This window comes from Neophocaena asiaeorientalis, unplaced genomic scaffold (genome assembly GCF_003031525.2).
Source record: "Neophocaena asiaeorientalis asiaeorientalis breed wild unplaced genomic scaffold, Neophocaena_asiaeorientalis_V1.1 scaffold268, whole genome shotgun sequence".
Lineage (NCBI taxonomy): Eukaryota > Metazoa > Chordata > Mammalia > Artiodactyla > Phocoenidae > Neophocaena > Neophocaena asiaeorientalis.
In genome coordinates, this window is record NW_020173979.1 from 4,189,253 (window position 1) to 4,206,644 (window position 17,392).

General features: G+C 35.0%; 1 protein-coding gene across 2 annotated transcripts in view; it reads right to left on the bottom strand.

Annotated features, from left to right (window-relative positions):
• Window positions 1–17,392, bottom strand: part of RANBP17 (RAN binding protein 17) — a 312,232-nt gene that overhangs the window by 222,839 nt on the left and 72,001 nt on the right. For both annotated transcript variants that reach the window (XM_024753434.1, XM_024753433.1), the window contains one exon: window positions 13,114–13,249. In XM_024753434.1, coding sequence (XP_024609202.1) covers window positions 13,114–13,249 — 136 coding nt within the window. The remainder of the gene's footprint in view (window positions 1–13,113; window positions 13,250–17,392) is intronic.

Here is a 17,392-nt window from a genome sequence, read left to right on the forward strand (position 1 = left end):
ATCCAGACAGAAAATCAATAAGGCAACAGTGGTCTTAAATGACACATTAGATCAGTCTGACTTATTTAGCAGATATCTACAGGACATTCCATCCCAAAACAGAAGAAAATACGTTCTTTTCAAGTGCGCATGGAATGTCCTCCAGGATAGATCACATGCTGGCCACAAAACAAGTTTCTACAAATTTAAGAAAACAGAAATTATATCAAGCACTTTTTCTAACCAAAACAGTATGAAACTAGAAACCAAATATGGGAATAAAATTGGGAAAAACAAACACATGGAGACTAAACAACATGCTACTAAAAAACCAATGGGTCAATAAAGAAATGAAAGAGGAAATCAGAAAATACATCAAGACAAATGAAAGTGGAAACACAACTTTCCAAAATCTATAAGATACCAACAAAAGCACTTCTAATAGGGAAGTTTATAGCAATACAGGGCTTCCTCAAGAAACAAGAAAAATCTAAAATAAACAACCTAACCTACCACCTACAGGAATTAGAAAATGAAGAACAAACAAAGCTCAAAGTCAGCAGAAGAAAGAAAATAATAAAAATCAGAGAGGAAAAATATAAAATAGAGACAAAAATAACAATAGAAAAAAAATCAATGAAACAAAGGGCTGGTTTTTGAAAAGATAAACAAAATTGATAAGCCTTTAGACAGGCTCCTCAAGAAAAAAAAGAGGATACAAATAAACAAAATAAGAAATGAAAGAGGCGAAATAACCAATACCACAGAGATACAAATTTTTTTTTTTTTTTTTTTTGTGGTACGTGGGCCTCTTACGTTGTGGCCTCTCCCGTTGCGGAGCACAGGCTCCAGACGCGCAGGCTCAGCGGCCATGGCTCACGGGACCAGCCGCTCCGCAGCATGTGGGATCTTCCCGGACCGGGGCACGAACCCGTCTCCCCTACATCAGCAGGCAGACTCTCAACCACTGCACCACCAGGGAAGCCCAAGAGATAGAAAAATTTTAAGAGAATTCTATAGTTATATGTCAACAAACTGGACAACCTAGAAGAAATGGACAAATTTCTAGAAACATAACAACCATCCGTGACTGAACCAGAAACAGATAATCTGAACAGACTAATCACTAAAAGTGAAATTGAATTTGTAATAAAAAAAATATCCCAGCAAACAAAAGTCCAAGACCGAGTGGCTTCACAGGGGAATTCTACCAAAGAGCTAATACTGATCCTTCATAAACTACTCCAAACAATTGAACCGGACAGAACACTCCCAAATTCATTCTATAAAGCCACCATTACTCTAATACTAAAACCAGTCAAAGACACTACAAAAAAATTTTTTTACAGGCCAATATCTCTGATGAATACAGATGTAAAAATCCTCAACAAAATTTTAGCAAACTGAATCCAACAATATAAAAAAAGGATCATACACCATGATCAAGTGGGATTTATTCCATGGACTTAAGGATGGATTGATATTCACAAATCAATCAAAATAGCACATTAAATTGTTAAACAGAACCATAAAGTATGTACACTTTGTGTCTAATTTTTCATTCATCATCATGGCTAAATTGATTATCATCAATTTACCCACATTTTTACATGAATCGTAATTCTTTTCTTTTACTGCCATGTGGTACACATTAATTTATCTATCCATTAGACTGTTGGTGAACACAGGTTTCCAGTTTGGGGACATTATAAATGAAGCTACTATGAACATTCCTATATAAGTCACTTGGATATATAAACTTATTTCTTCTGGGTAAATACCTAAGAGTGAAACTCATGAACTATAGGGTAAGCTCTGTTCAGCTTTAGTAGACTCATCAAATAGTTTTCCAAAATGGATACATCAGTTTACACTGCCATCAGCAACATATCATAGTTTCATATATTCCACACCATCGTCAAGGCTTGGGTTTATCAGTCTTTTCATTTTTAGCCATTTTGGCAGGTGAGAAATGTTACTTCTTTCATGTTTCTCTGATGATTAACAATGTTGAGCATTTTTTTATGTGATTATTGGCCATTTAGGTATCTTCTTTAGTTGTGCTTGTTTAAATCTTTTCCCCATTTTAAAAGTGAGCTTTAGTCCTTTTTTGGTAGTAGTTGAGACATTCATACAACCACACATTTAAAGTGTACAATTAATTGGTTTTTAGTATATTAACAGATATTTGCAACCATCACCACTATCAATTTTTGAATATTTTCAATACAACATAAAGAAAACTTTACTAGACAATAATCTACATTCTGTTTCTATAGATATGTCTATTCTGGAAATTTCCTATAAGTAGAATCACACAATATTTGTTCTTCTGTGATTGGCTTCTTTCACTTAGCGTAATGTTTTCAAGGATGATCCATGGTGCAGCATGTATCAATACTTCACTCCTTTTTATGACTGAATAATATTCCATTTAGGGATATACCACATTTTATTTATCCTCTCTTCAGTTGATGGATATTTGGATTTTTTTGACTTAATGACTACAAGGAATGCTTCTACAAATAGTGTGCAAAGTTTTTATGTGGATGTGTGCTTTCATTTCTCTTGGGTATATACAGAGGACTGGAATTACTGGATCATATGGCAACTCTATGTTCAACTTTTTGAAGAACTTCCAATCTGTTTTCCAAACTAGCTGCACCATTTTACATTGCGACAGTGTATGAAGGTCCAACTTCTCCACATCTTTACCGATATGTTATTATCTGTCTTTATGATTATATCCATCCTAGGGGTGAGTGAAGTGGTATGTCATTATAGTATTGAAATGAATTCTCCTGAATTATGGTGATTTAATTTCCCATGAATTATAATTTCTATTACATTAATTTCTACTCTTACTTTATTATATCCTTCCTTCTGCTTACTTTAGGTTTAGTTTCTTATTTTTCCAGTGTTAAGGTAGAAGGTTAGGCTATTAAAGATGTTTCTTCTTTTTTAATGTAGGTGTTTATAGCTATAAAGTTAGACCTAAGTACTGCTTTAAATGAATCTTATAAGTTAGGGTATATTGTGTCTTCATTTTCCTTCACCTAGAAATATTTCCTAATTTCCCTTCTTATTTCTTCTTTGACTCATTGGTTATTTAGAAGTGTGTTGTTTAATCTCCACATATATGTGAATTTCCCAAATTTCTTTTTTACTGAATTCTATTCATTCCATTGTGGTTGGAGAACATACTTTGTATTATTTCAATCCTCTTAAGTTTACTGAGTTTTGTTCTATGGTAAAGCACGTAGCCCATCCTGGACAATGTTCTGTGTGTACATGGGAAAAAAGCATATTCTGTTGTTGTTGGGTGGAGTGTTCTATAGTTGTCTGTGGTCCAGTTAGTTTATAGTGCTGTTCAAGTCTACTACTTCCTTATAGATCTTCTGTCTAGTTGTTCCATTCATTATTGAAGCTAGGGCATTAAATTCTTCAACTAACGTTGTTATTTCTGTCAGTTTTTGCTTCATGTAAAAAACAGAGGCTTCAGTTTTTGCCTCTGTTCTTAGGTAGTAATATGTTTGTAACTGTTATATCTTCCTCATGGGTTGATTATTTTATCATTATAAAATGTCCCTCTTCATCCTTAGTGACATTTTTTGTTTTAAAGTCTATTTTGTCTGATATTAGTATAGTCACTCCAACTTTTTTTTTTTTTTTTTGGCAGTACGCGGGCCTCTCACTGTTGTGGCCTCTCCCGTCGTTGCGGAGCACAGGCCCCAGACGTGCAGGCTCAGGGGCCATGGCTCACAGGCCCAGCCGCTCCGCGGCATGTGGGATCTTCCCGGACCGGGGCACGAACCCGTGTCCCCTGCATCGGCAGGCGGACTCTCAACCACTGCGCCACCAGGGAAGCCCAACTCCAACTTTTTTATGGTTGCTGTCTGTATATCTTTTCCATCCGTTTACTTTCAATCTACTTGTATCTTTGAATTTAAAAAGTGTGTTCTGTAGATAGCATGTTGGACATTGTTTTTTTTTTTTTAATCTGACAATCTCTGCCTATTGGTTAGATTATATAATCTATTCTAAATGTAACGTTATTATTGATATTGTTAGATTTATGTCAGCCATTTTACTTTTTAAAAAATGTCTACTGTCTTTTTTGTTCCTCTAGCTTTCCTGTACTGCTTTCTTTTGCATTAAGCGAATTATTTTCTAATGTAACATTTTAAAAACTTTAATGACTTTTTTCACTATACTTTTTTTGGTAACTTTCTGGGTGGTCGCCTTTGGGCTCACTATATACATCTTAATAGAATCTACCTCAGATTTATACTAACTTAGTTCCAATGAGATAAAGAAATGTTGCTCCTACATAGCTCTATTCTTTTTGCTCCCTTTTTGTAATATTGCTATTGTACGTTATAACATATTACAACTACATATTATAAACCCAACAATAAACTATGGTAATTATTTCTTTATGTAATTTTGTCTTTTAAAGTTGAGAGAAAAAAAAAGCAAGAATATGTTTAAAGTGTTTGCTAGATAAACATTCTTACTTCCCATTTCTAGTTCTCTCTATTGATTCTTATATTTGAGTTACCATCTTGTGTCATTTCCACAACTTTGCTTCCACCCACCTTTTTTTTTCCCCACCCACCTTCTGTGTGCTATCAATATCTCTACATGTTATATGCTATCGATACAGTGTATATGTATATAAAATATGTAACTGTTATATACCATTGCTTTTCAATCAGTTAAGAGAAGTACCATATTTTATAATTGCTTAATTAGCTTCACTAGTGCTCTTGGTTTTTTCCATGGATCCGTATGAATTTGTCTGAGATCACCTGCTTTCAGCCTGCAGTACCTCATTTAGCATTTCTTATAAGGCAGCTCTGACAGCGATGCATTCTCTGAGTTTTTGTTTATCTGAAAATGTCTTTAATTTTTCTTTCATTTCTAAAGATAGTTTTGCTGGATATAGAATTCTTTAAGTTTCTTTCAGCATTTTGAATATGACAGCCAAATGTCTTCTGGCCTTCACTGTTTCTAAAAATAAATCAGCTATTAATCTTATTGGAGTTCCCTTGTATGTGAGGAATAGTTTTTCTCTCGTTGCTTTCAAAGTTTTCTCTTTGCCTGTCTTTCAGCATTTTTACTATGGTGTGATTTTAGTGTGGACCTTTTCTGTTACACTTCTTTGATGGGTAATATTTTTCAACAAATGTGGTAATTTTTTTTTTTTTTTTCAAATGTGGTAATTTTTAAGCCATTATTGCTTTAAATATATTTTTCTGCTCCTTTCTTTTCTTTTTATTTCTTTTTTCCTTGCTGTACGTGGGCCTCTCACTGCCGTGGCCTCTCCCGCTGCGGAGCACAGGCTCCGGATGCACATGGCCCAGGGGCCATGGCTCATGGGCCCAGACACTCCACAGCACGTGGGATCTTCCCAGACCGGGGCACGAACCCGTGTGCCCTGCATTGGTAGGCGGACTCCCAACCACTGCGCCACCAGGGAAGCCCTCTGCTCCTTTCTTGCTGTCCTCTTTGTTACTCCTCCTACCAGGTACTCCATATGTTTGTTGGTGTACTTAACGGGGATCTACAGTTCTCTCAGGCTCTGTTCATTTTCCTTCATTCATTTTTTTTTTTTCTTTTGCAGTATGCGGGCCTCTCACCGTTGTGGCCTCTCCCGTTGCGGAGCACAGGCTCCGGATGCGCAGGCTCAGTGGCCATGGCCCACGGCCCCAGCCACTCTGCAGCATGTGGGATCTTCCCGGACCGGGGCACGAACCCGTGTCCCCTGCATCGGCAGGTGGACTCTCAACCACTGCGCCACCAGGGAAGCCCTCCTTCATTCTTTTTTGTCTGTTTTTTGAATTCTATAATCTCTAGCCATCTGTTATGGGCTACATGTTTGTGTCCCCCAAAATTCATATGTTAAATCTTTAACTTCCAAAGGAATGGTATTAGTAAGTGGGGTTTGGGGGAAGTAACGAAGGTTAGGTGAGGTCATGAGGGTGGGGCCGTCATGATGAGATTAATGCCCTTATAAAAAGAGGAGCAGACAAAGAACCAGTCTCTCATTTTTGGCATGGAGCAAGGAAGGACATGTGAGGATACCATCAGGAAGAGGGCCCTCACCAAGAACCTAACCACACTGGCACCCTAATCTCGGCTACCAGCCCCCAAAACTGTGAGAAATAATTTTTTGTTGTTTAAGCCACCCAGTCAATGGTATGTATTATAGCAGCCCAAACTAAGACATAGTCAATCTTGAAGTTTGCTAATTCTTTCTTCTGCGAGTTTGCTAATTCTTTCTTCTGCGAGTTAAAATATATTATTGAGCCCCTCTAGTATACTTTTCATACCAATTATTGTACTTTTCAACTACAGAATTTCTATTTCTTTTTTTTTAAATTTCCCTTTATCGATATTCTCTATTTCATGACACATTGTTACCTCTTACTTTACTTAAGTGATCTTAATGATACTGAGTCTCCAATTCATAAACATAGTATCTATATGTCCATTTATTTGGGACTCATTTAATTTTTTACAACAATGTTTTAGAGTTTACACTGTACACGTCTTGTACATCTTTCATTAGATTTATTCCTATTTTATGAAGGGCTTTTGGGGTATTAGAGTAGATGGTATTTTTAAAATTAAGTTTTCCAATTGTTTGTACACCTGAAATATTCTTTTTTTAAAATTTTATTGAAGTATAGTTGATTTACAATGTTGTATCGAAAATACTCTTAAATATGTCATCCGTACACGTGAGCATCTTTAAAGTATGTTCTCAGAATTTATGTTCCCTGATCCAAGAGTATATGCATTTTTAACTTTCTTAAATATTGCTAAACTGTTTTCCAAAGCACTTTTACCAATTTGGATTCCACCAGCAGTGTAAAGTGTTTGCTATTTTACTTCCTGACAAATACTTAACACTTGTCAGACTTTGTAACTGTTTCCAGCTAACAGGTATAATATGGTATCTCACTGTAGCTTTAATTTGCATTCTCGAGTCCACAAAAGGATGAACATTTCTTCATGTTTATCGGCAACTGTGATTTCCTCTTCTGTGAATTGTTTATTCACATCTTTTGCGCATTTTTCTACTGAGTTGTTTTGCTCTTACTGATTCATAGAAATTGTTTATATAACTGAATATTGATTCTCTTTAAGTTACATGTATTACAAATATCTTACAACCTGTCTACAGGTTGTCTTTTTACTTTGTTTACTGTATCTTTTTTATCCACAGAAGTTTTTACTTTTAAAATGGGTAGAATTTATCAACCTTTGTATCTACACTTTGGGCTTTTTATGTCTTAAAAAAATCCTTCCTTACCCCTAAATCATAATCTTCTACTTTGCACACTAAGAGTCCTCTAACTTAGTTGGATTTGATATTTGTGTGCTGTGAATAATATAATTTTTACATAGATATAACAAAATATCCCAGCAGCATCTATTTAAGTCTGTCTTTTCCTTATTTATATACTGTTTCAATATAGACATGGATAAATTTTCTATTTTTTTCTTTATTTGCTATCTTCCCTCTTTAATTTATACACTTACTGGGGAGATGGACCATCCTATTTGCCTTTGTATCCCTGGCCTTAATATAAAGTAGTTACTTATTAATATTCATTGGATAATTGAAATATGCAAGCAGGAAATAAATACACAGCAGCACATATACATCATGTCATAGAATAGAATGCAGTATCAAAAGAAAAAGTTGCAAAGGTAGGTGAAGTTTGACCATGAGAAGAAATTTATTTTGTAAATAATGGTAAATCAATAATAATTTTAAGCAGAGAAATGGCACAGTAAGAAATGTGTTCCCTGAAGAATGGCAAAATTTAAAGACTGACAAAAGCAAGTATTATGACAATACACAGCAACACACACCTACTCTGCTGTGGGAGGAAGAATAAACTGTTACAACACTTAGGAGGGCAACTTGATAATATCTTGTAAAGCTGAAGATATGAACATTCCACAACCTAGCAATTCCACTCCTAGTATTTACCTTCAAGAAAATCATACAGGGCTTCCCTGGTGGCACAGTGGTTGAGAGTCCGCCTGCCGATGCAGGGGACACGGGTTCATGCCCCGGTCCAGGAAGATCCCACATGCCGCGGAGTGGCTGGGCCCGTGGGCCATGACCACTGAGCGTGCGCATCTGGAGCCTGTGCTCCGCAATGGGAGAGGCCACAATAGTGAGAGGCCCACGTACCGCAAAAAAAAAAAAAGAAAAATGATACTCATACATATGCATGAGGAAATAGGTATTAATATACATACTGCAGTATTTTTTGTAAACGTTAAAACTGGAAACACCTAATGTATATTAAAAAAAGAATATATAATGGCACAGTAATATATTGTAATACCATTAAATAATTAAAATACTTAAAACTATACATATCAGGGCTTCCCTAGTGGCGCAGTGGTTAAGAATCTGCCTGCCAACGCAGGGCACACGGGTTCAAGCCCTGGTCCCGGAAGATGCCACATGCCACGGAGCAACTAAGCCTGTGCGCCACAACTACTGAGCCTGCGCTCTAGAGCCTGCGAGCCACAATTACTGAGCCCATGTGCTGCAACTACTGAAGCCCGTGCACCTAGAGCCTCTGCTCTGCAACAAGAGAAGCCACCGCAATGAGAAGTCCATGCACCACAACAAAGAGTAGCCCCCACTCACTGAAACTAAAGCAAGCCTGTGCATAGCAATGAAGAACCAACATAGCCAAAAATAAATAAAACAAATAAATTAAAAAAAAAAATGACACCTGTTCTTTAAAACAAACAAAAACTACATGTATCATCATGGATAAATCTCAAAAACAATGTTGATCAAAAAAGGCAAGTTTCTGCCTAATAATTTTCTATAAAGTTAATAATACTATATTTTGTTAATAAATATATAGAAATGTGGGAAAGAACGATATCGTGCACGAAAATCACACTAAATTTAGGGTAGTGGTTACTTTTGGGCAAGAAATGAGGCAAATAGAATCAGAGCAATATGTTTTCAATAGTTAATTTTAAAATATACAGATCTGAAGTAAATATGGCAAAGCATTCGGATTTGACAAAGCTGGAAGATGGATGTGTGACTATTCATTACACTATTCTCTCTGGTTTTCTACTGAAGAAAAGATTACTCTGGTGGCAGTATGGAAAATGGACTGGAAGAAGGCAAAAAGGAAACAAAGAGTACAACCAGAAGACTTTTGAAATCTAGTGAGAAATGTAAGCAGTAACAAGAATAAAAAGGAAAGTTCCACTCCTGAGAAAGGAGTGGAACTGAGAGATATTTAGGCAATAAAATCAGCAAGAATAGGTGACAGATTAGACATAAGAAATAAGAACAAAGTGGAAATTTTGGGTTAAAAGTCATTCTTCCTCAAAATAGAAAAGTAGGTAGAAAGCATTTTAGAAGACAATGTTTCTTTTTAGAACCTGTTGAGCTTGAAAGGCCCATTCAATACCCCTGTCAAAGATCCAACAGGAGGCAATACAACAAAGTGGTTAGCAGCAAAGGCTCTATCAAGTGTCCTGGTTCAACCACTTAATCAAATTAATTAACTATTCCAAGCCTCAGTTTCCATATCTGTAAAAAGTGGTGGGGATGTTAATAAAGATAACTATTTCCATGGAGTTTTTGTGAGATGAAATTAGATGCCTGTCAAGTGCTGAGCAAAGTCTTTGGCACAGACTGATTGCTCAATTAATGCCTACAGCTACTATTTATGACTTTTCTTTCTCACTTATAGGACATACTTCTATACAATCACTTCAATGATTCCCACCTTGGTTCCTGGAGCATTTATTTCTATAAATTATATTATTCTGCATATGAAGGCTTTTATAGAATTTTTAAGATGCTTATTAATGGTATACCTTACTTAAAATTGTCAAACAGGGCTTCCCTGGTGGCGCAGTGGTTAAGAATCTGCCTGCCAATGCAGGGGACACAGGTTTGAGCCCTGGTCCGGGAAGATCCCACATGCCGTGGAGCAACTAAGCCCGTGAGCCACAACTACTGAGCCTGTGCTCTAGAGCCCGTGAGCCACAACTACTGAGCCCGCGTGCCACCACTACTGAGCCCGTACGCCTAGAGCCCGTGCCTAGAGAAGCCACCGTAATGAGAAGGCCGCGCACCACAACCAAGAGTAGCCCCCACTCGCCGCAACTAGAGAAAGCCCGAGCGCAGCAACAAAGACCCAGTGCAGCCAAAAATAAATAAATTAAAAATAAATCACTTAATATATCTTTTATAAAAAACTGTCAAACAATTTCACTAAAGTCAGCATCATTTTCCAACTCAAGAACATACCCTTTATTACCTGAAAGTATTATACATGATATCTAGACACAATTCCTATGAAATTCTACTAAATACCTACATTCAACCATTATCTAGTAGAAAGCATACAAGGAATATGCCAAGCATGTGGAGGTGATAACAATAAAGAAGACAAAATAAATCAATTAATATATCTTTTATAAAAAACTGTCAAACAATTTCACTAAAGTCAGCATCATTTTCCAACTCAAGAACATACCCTTTATTACCTGAAAGTATTATACATGATATCTAGACACAATTCCTATGAAATTCTACTAAATACCTACATTCAACCATTATCTAGTAGAAAGCATACAAGGAATATGCCAAGCATGTGGAGGTGATAACAATAAAGAAGACAGAACAGTCCTAACCCCAATTATAGTCTCTATACGTTTTGCTAAGAAATAATTAAAATGCAGTATAGTAATCCTGAAATAGGGGACAGAAACTCTCCGAGAATTTAAGAAGAGCATCCTAAAGGGTGCGGTATCTGATGTGAAGAAAAGTAGAAGTTAGCTAAGTCAGGCAGGGAAGTGGAAGCTGAATTAAAAAAAATAGTGTCCTAGCAAAGGAAACAAGTTTTTTCAAAGGTCCAGAATTGAAAGAGAATGCAGACTGTTAAAGGAGCTGAAAAAAATTTAGTACACATAAAGTATGCAATACAAGTATGGAGTAGTGAAGCATGAAACCGATGACATACATAGAGAAGAGACTGGGAAGAACTTTAAGTCATACTCTAAATGATCCAATTAAACGACATAATGCTTAAGAGAGCTTAGGAAAGTTCCTGGTACAAAATAAGTACACACTGAACATTATTCGCTTACTTTAACCTAATGCTCTCCCTTTTTTCGCCATAATCCGGAATGCTCTCACCAAAAAATATTTTCCATCTGGTCCTCCTTAGTTGGTTGACAGAAAAACAGTATGTAGAGAACTTATTTTAAATGTCTTAGACAGTCTTTTCTTTCATTTGTAAAGCGGGAACAATAATACCAAACTTGCAGGCTTGTTGTAAGACCTAGAGAGAATGTGAAGAGTTCCTAGAAGAGTGCCAGGGCACACAATAAGGACCCCCAGAACAGTTCCTACTAAGGCAGATCAGCAGACAAGACAAAAAAAAAGAAAACAAAAGTGGAAAGCTTTGGCTTCACTTCAAGGTTATGCAGTAGGAATGCCTCAGAAATAAAATCACCTTATTCTCTTTGAAAATAGGATAAGATGCATCAAAAACATTAGAGTAAAATTAAAATAAAAGAATCAACACCAGTCTGATGATGTGTTTATTTTTTCCTAATATGTAAGCAATTTCAAAAAAGAAAAACTTATCTTTTATAATTCACTTTTTTCACAATTACCTTATATTAAAAGTTATATACATATAAGAATCTTCAGAAAAAAAACTTCTCAAACCCATTGCCCTAAAACAATCGATTTCATTTTACATAATTATTTCCAAGTGCTTTAACCACAATAATTTTAAGGCTTTTCCACTCCATATTACACTGTTCTGATTTAGGACCCAGACCAAATGGATATTAGATAAGCAATGTTTCAAGAGTATTCACTTTTGCAAAAGCAAAATAAACTCTCTGGGTACATTTAAAACAAGACAGTTTATCATAATTCAATGTGTACCCTGTATAAATTTTATACCATGTAATTTTTGTCTGATTCTAATTTGTCTTACTGTCAACCTAAAATAGTTATATCTAGCTACTCCTTTTTCTCCCTAGTTGTCTCATTCAATGTCAGCTTAATTCTAAGAAAATTTTTTTGATATTAATCCTGAATGAAAACAAATCCTAAATGGCAATAAAATATCACAATGTATTTCACAAAGAAAGCATCAAACTACATCACCTTCTTAAAAAGCAAAGAAAATTTTACCTGAAGTAAACTAAAGGATGATCTTAACAAAATCAAATACTTTTCATACTACTATACAACTACTATTAACAGAAAACCATAAATGAACTGAAGGTTAAGCTAAATTTCCCAGGGAAAAGAAAGCTCAGTTCAATATAAAAAGCTTATACTAGAACTTAATCTCTTAACATTACTAATACAAACTATAAATCCAAAGGAGATAAGAATATCCTTGGGACTTCCAACAGAGAAGGTTTTGGAAAGTTATTATTCTAGGAAGAAAAGAGAAGAAAAAAAAAACCTCATAGATCTTACTCAGTGTCCAAGTGCTACTAAATATTTGGTTAGGGTTCACATAAATGCCCTCAATAATACCTTAAATGCCTTAAGATCAATTCATCTGAACTTGCTAATGCTAAACTTTCAATCACCATAGTAGAAATGTTCCCTTCACTAAGTTAACTGCAGCCTCTCAAAGGCATGTCTTACTCTTCTTGTCCTCATCATTTATCATGTAAAAATGCCAAGAAATGAGTGGAAAATACACTGGAAACCACAAAAATAAGTATCAAAAAAAAACCCCACCAAAACCCTCAGAACTACTAAAAGAGTAAATCGTATGTTTTAAACCTTGAAATACAATAAGGCAAAATTCATTAAGGTGTTTAAAATAATCTTAACTAATGACTAACCACATAAAAAATATTCTCTAACTCTGCCAATCAATCTTCAAAGCCAATGGTAAATCTAGGCATAAAACAAGCAATCTCACATTGCCTTCAATACCAATTAATCAACTGACTTCAATTGATCAACTAAATTTCTTATGTAGAAATTGCCCAAATATATCATTCAGCTTAAAGCTGTTACATGTGAACACCTTTCTTCATCTTCAATAACATTAATGTTAATCTCTAGTAAAAACCTACCTTTGAGGTTCGCTGAAGTTGATCACCAACATATGTTTTACGAAACTGATCCAAGAACCACAGAATTGCAAGTTCTATTTTCTCATTAGAACACTGAGGCAATCCGGTATCCATTAAAGATATAAGCTGAAAAACTCTTTTCATGAAGGAAAAAAGAAGCTTCAGTAAAAATTCTTAGAGAAATACCATTAAAATATTTATCATCAATTTTATATAATATAAAAAGTGGAAAAATACAAATGCTTATAACGAAAATATTTTTAAAAATCATCTGAAATCCTACCACGAAGAGATACTACAATTTGGTCTGATTCCTTCTAGCCCTTTTTCCTAACACATGCACTTCATATACATGCATACAAACCTACATGGACATGCATTTATTATTTTACTAAACATTTATATATAGATACATGACATATACATATATAGTAAATATCTACAATTATAACTATTATATAAACACAGGTATTAACTTATATATTTATGTATATATATAATATTTTAGTAAAAGAAAAATGATATTGAATGTGTAGTTTTGTATTTTACTTTTTCATTACAACATATTTTCATATAACTATATATTTTGGGGTCATATGGTTCAAAATACAAAAAAAAGAGGTACAGCCATCAAGCTGTATCACTTTCTGAATGAGTAATAAAAATCTTACCTGAAATAAATTACAAGATGATCTTAACAAAATCAAATATTTTTAATACAAGTATGCAACTATTATTATCAAAAAATCATAAATGAACTAAAGATTAAATTAAATTTCCTAGAGAAAAAGCTTAATAGAATAAAAAGCTTAGTCTAGAATTTCCCCCCACCCCCAAATCCTTCTGTTATCTATTTTCATTAAAATTTTCCAGTGAATGGCTGCCAACTGCCTGGTGCTAACAAAATTAGCATATCATAATAAAATTTTTAAGAAACAGAAGTAGAAGTTCTGGAGGAAACAGCACCTATTTCTTTTTTTTCTCATTATGCAAAGGCGGCTATGCCTAGTCCTAACCCACTCACTTCCTTCCATGTATGCACATGAGAACATACACACACACGCTGTTAACGGTTTGTGTCATTCCAGAGACTTTTAAAATGTATGTATGACTATACATTCTCCTCCCAACTCTTTTACACATATGGAGCATACTACTCTGTTATATTGTTAAACCTAGCTTTTTTCATTTAATAATATATCTTAGAGATCTTTTCATGTCAGATATAAAGAGCTTCCTTATTCTCCTTCTACAGCTGCTGAACATCATTATATGAACATACCACATTATTTTCATACTTTCCCCCACTGAGGGACACTAAGGTTGTTTACAATTTTTTGCTGTTACAAAAATGCTGCAATTAACAATCTTGTACACATCACTGCACACATGTTCAGTTATAATATACACCAGTAAAAGTCAAATTACTAGCTTAAAGAATATGAATTTACAATTTTGATAGCTATTACAAAACTGCCTTCCAATGAAACAAAAACAATTTATACTCCCATCATCAGTAAATGAGACTGTCTATATACATATAAATAATTCAGGGTGATATTAAACTTTACAATTTACTGGAATCTGAAAAATGGTATCTCAGTGAAGTCTTAATTTGTATTTCTCTCATGAATGTAAAGTCAAAATTTTCCATATTTTTAAGTAATACATATGTCCTTTTGTGTGCCCTTTTTGCTCATATCCTTTTTTGATTTTTCTGTTGGGTTATTTTTTTACTGCTAATTTCTACAAATTCTTTATATATTAGAAAACTGAGCCCTTTGCCTGTGATTGAGATGTAAATATTTTTCCCCACTTTTTCATTTGTCTTTTGACTTTATGGTGTTTCTTTTGTTTTGTTTTGTTTTTTGCGGTACGCGGGCCTCTCACTGTTGTGGCCTCTCCCGTTGCGGAGCACAGGCTCTGAACGCGCAGGCTCAGCGGCCATGGCTCACGGGCCCAGCTGCTCTGCGGCATGTGGGATCTTCCCGGACTGGGGCACGAACCTGTGTCCCCTGCATCGGCAAGCGGACTCTCAACCACTGCGCCACCAGGGAAGCCCTATGGTGTTTTTTTAATATCATGCATGTTTTTCTTCTTTTTCTTATGCAGAAAACCTTACCAATTTTTCTCTTATGGTTTTTATATAATAACAAGGTCCTACCCAAATTTGAGGTGTTTTTGTTCCATCTTTTTACATTCAACTGTATGATACACTGAAATTAACCTTGAACCTATCTGGTGAGATATGGATCAACGTTTTTTCACAGATGGCTACCCAGCTGCTTCAACACCATTTCTTTCTTGTATAGTCTGTCTTTTGCCCACTAATTTGAATTACCCCCTTATCACATACATTAGGTCCATTTATGCATTCATATTACTTCCTGGACCGTTTATTTTATTCCATTGAACTGTCTCACTAAACATATCTTGCCCAATTATTTTTTTCATATTATTAAATAACTTTCCAAAACATTGTATAAAATTAAGGCTACACCAAATTTTAATAATCTCATTTTGAATACAAACTTACATTTCAGTGAAATATAATTATTCTCCTATTCCCTACCAGCAAAGAGTTCTAGGAACAAAATGTGTAGGTTACAGTGAATGAACTTCTTTAAAAAACTTGGTATTTATTGCCAAAGTGTTATGAAATAATATTTTGGTAACCATTTTTATAGTTATTAATTCCTAAATTAAGCTACTTATTTAAAAGTACCTTCACTTATTAAATATCTTTAATGCTATTAAAATTCATAAAGGAAAGCTTATAAAGATCAAATTTAAGAATGAGTCAACCAGGTGTGTTTGTTTTTCCTAAAAAGATGTGTTTATTCTCTGATTTTGAAAGGAGGTGACAAAGCTCACTTTTAAAGTCTGTGTATTTGTGAATGCACAGACTCCTGAAGTAATTTTTAGTTAAATAAATAGATACACACGCCAAACTTCATCTCTGGATCCAAGTGATTTCTTAAATGACTTAAAGCATATCCTGCTGTTAAATTCTTTATGAGTAGGACCTCCTTTTTCTTACTCTGGTTCTTTGTTGATTTTATGCAATGGCTTGTTTACTTTTATTTCCTTTTAATAACATACGTTCCAAAAATCTGAGGAAGACATGAAACCAATAGCCAAGTTTGTTGGGGTGCCTTTACAACTCATATCAAGCTGGTGATTCACATTTGCTTAAGAGGCAATGCAAATCACCAGCTTGATATGAATTGCAAAGGCACTCCAACAATCCCCAACAGGAGAGTAGGAAAGAGTTCCCAGAAGGGTACATGATCCATCTGTCAAATAAGCTCTGATAGTCGTATAAGAAGTTCATTTGCAAGTGACTGAAATCCAAAAACAATGGCTTAAACAATACAGATGTTATTTTTCTCTCAAGCAAAAAAAAAAAATTCAAGGCAATGCTCTAGGACTAGTTGGTGCTCCACGGTGTATCAGGGACTCAGGTTCCTTCCATCTTGTTGTTACACTTGCCTCCACTCACCCAATCACTTTATGGTCTAAGATGGCTTCTTCAGCTCCACCCATGTGCATGTATGTTACACGTACCACATTCACTTACATTCAATTGCCCAGAACATAATCACTTAACCATACCTAGCTGCAAGAGATTCTAGTAAATCTAGTCTTATTCAGGTGGCCAATGCGCAGCAAAACATTTCAGGTATTCTATTACTGCAGAAGAAGGAAAGAAGAGATACAAGACAACTAGTAGTCTCTGCCACAGTGTCCTTCAAAGATCTGTGGCCACCTCTAATAAGTGCATAAGACCAAAGCTTGTATTGTATATACAATATTCACTTGTGTTTCAATTTATTGTCCTACATTTATTTTTACCTTTATCTTAAATTATCTTTGGAGCATGGAGGGAATAAAAAGATAAATATTAAATAATTTTGATCCAAGTATATGTACACCATTTCAAGTATAAAGAAATGAATGTTTGGATAATCAACTCTTTTATATTCCCCTTAATATCCAATTCCGGAAGTACTTATTCAGTCAACAAATATTTGAAGGCCTACAATATGGCAGGTATGTATTAGGAGTTCAGAATAAAATACTGAGCAAAACATATATATTCCCAGCCCTCCAGAAATCTATAGCCTATGCAGGGAAAGACAGTAAAACAAGCAATTAGAATAAGGAATGACAAGTGCTATAATAAACACTACAAAGAAATTAGCGAGAGCTCCTAACATTCTAGGATGGAACAGAGCAGAGAGTGTCAAGAGAAAGGGGAAAGCATGTGTAGATTTCT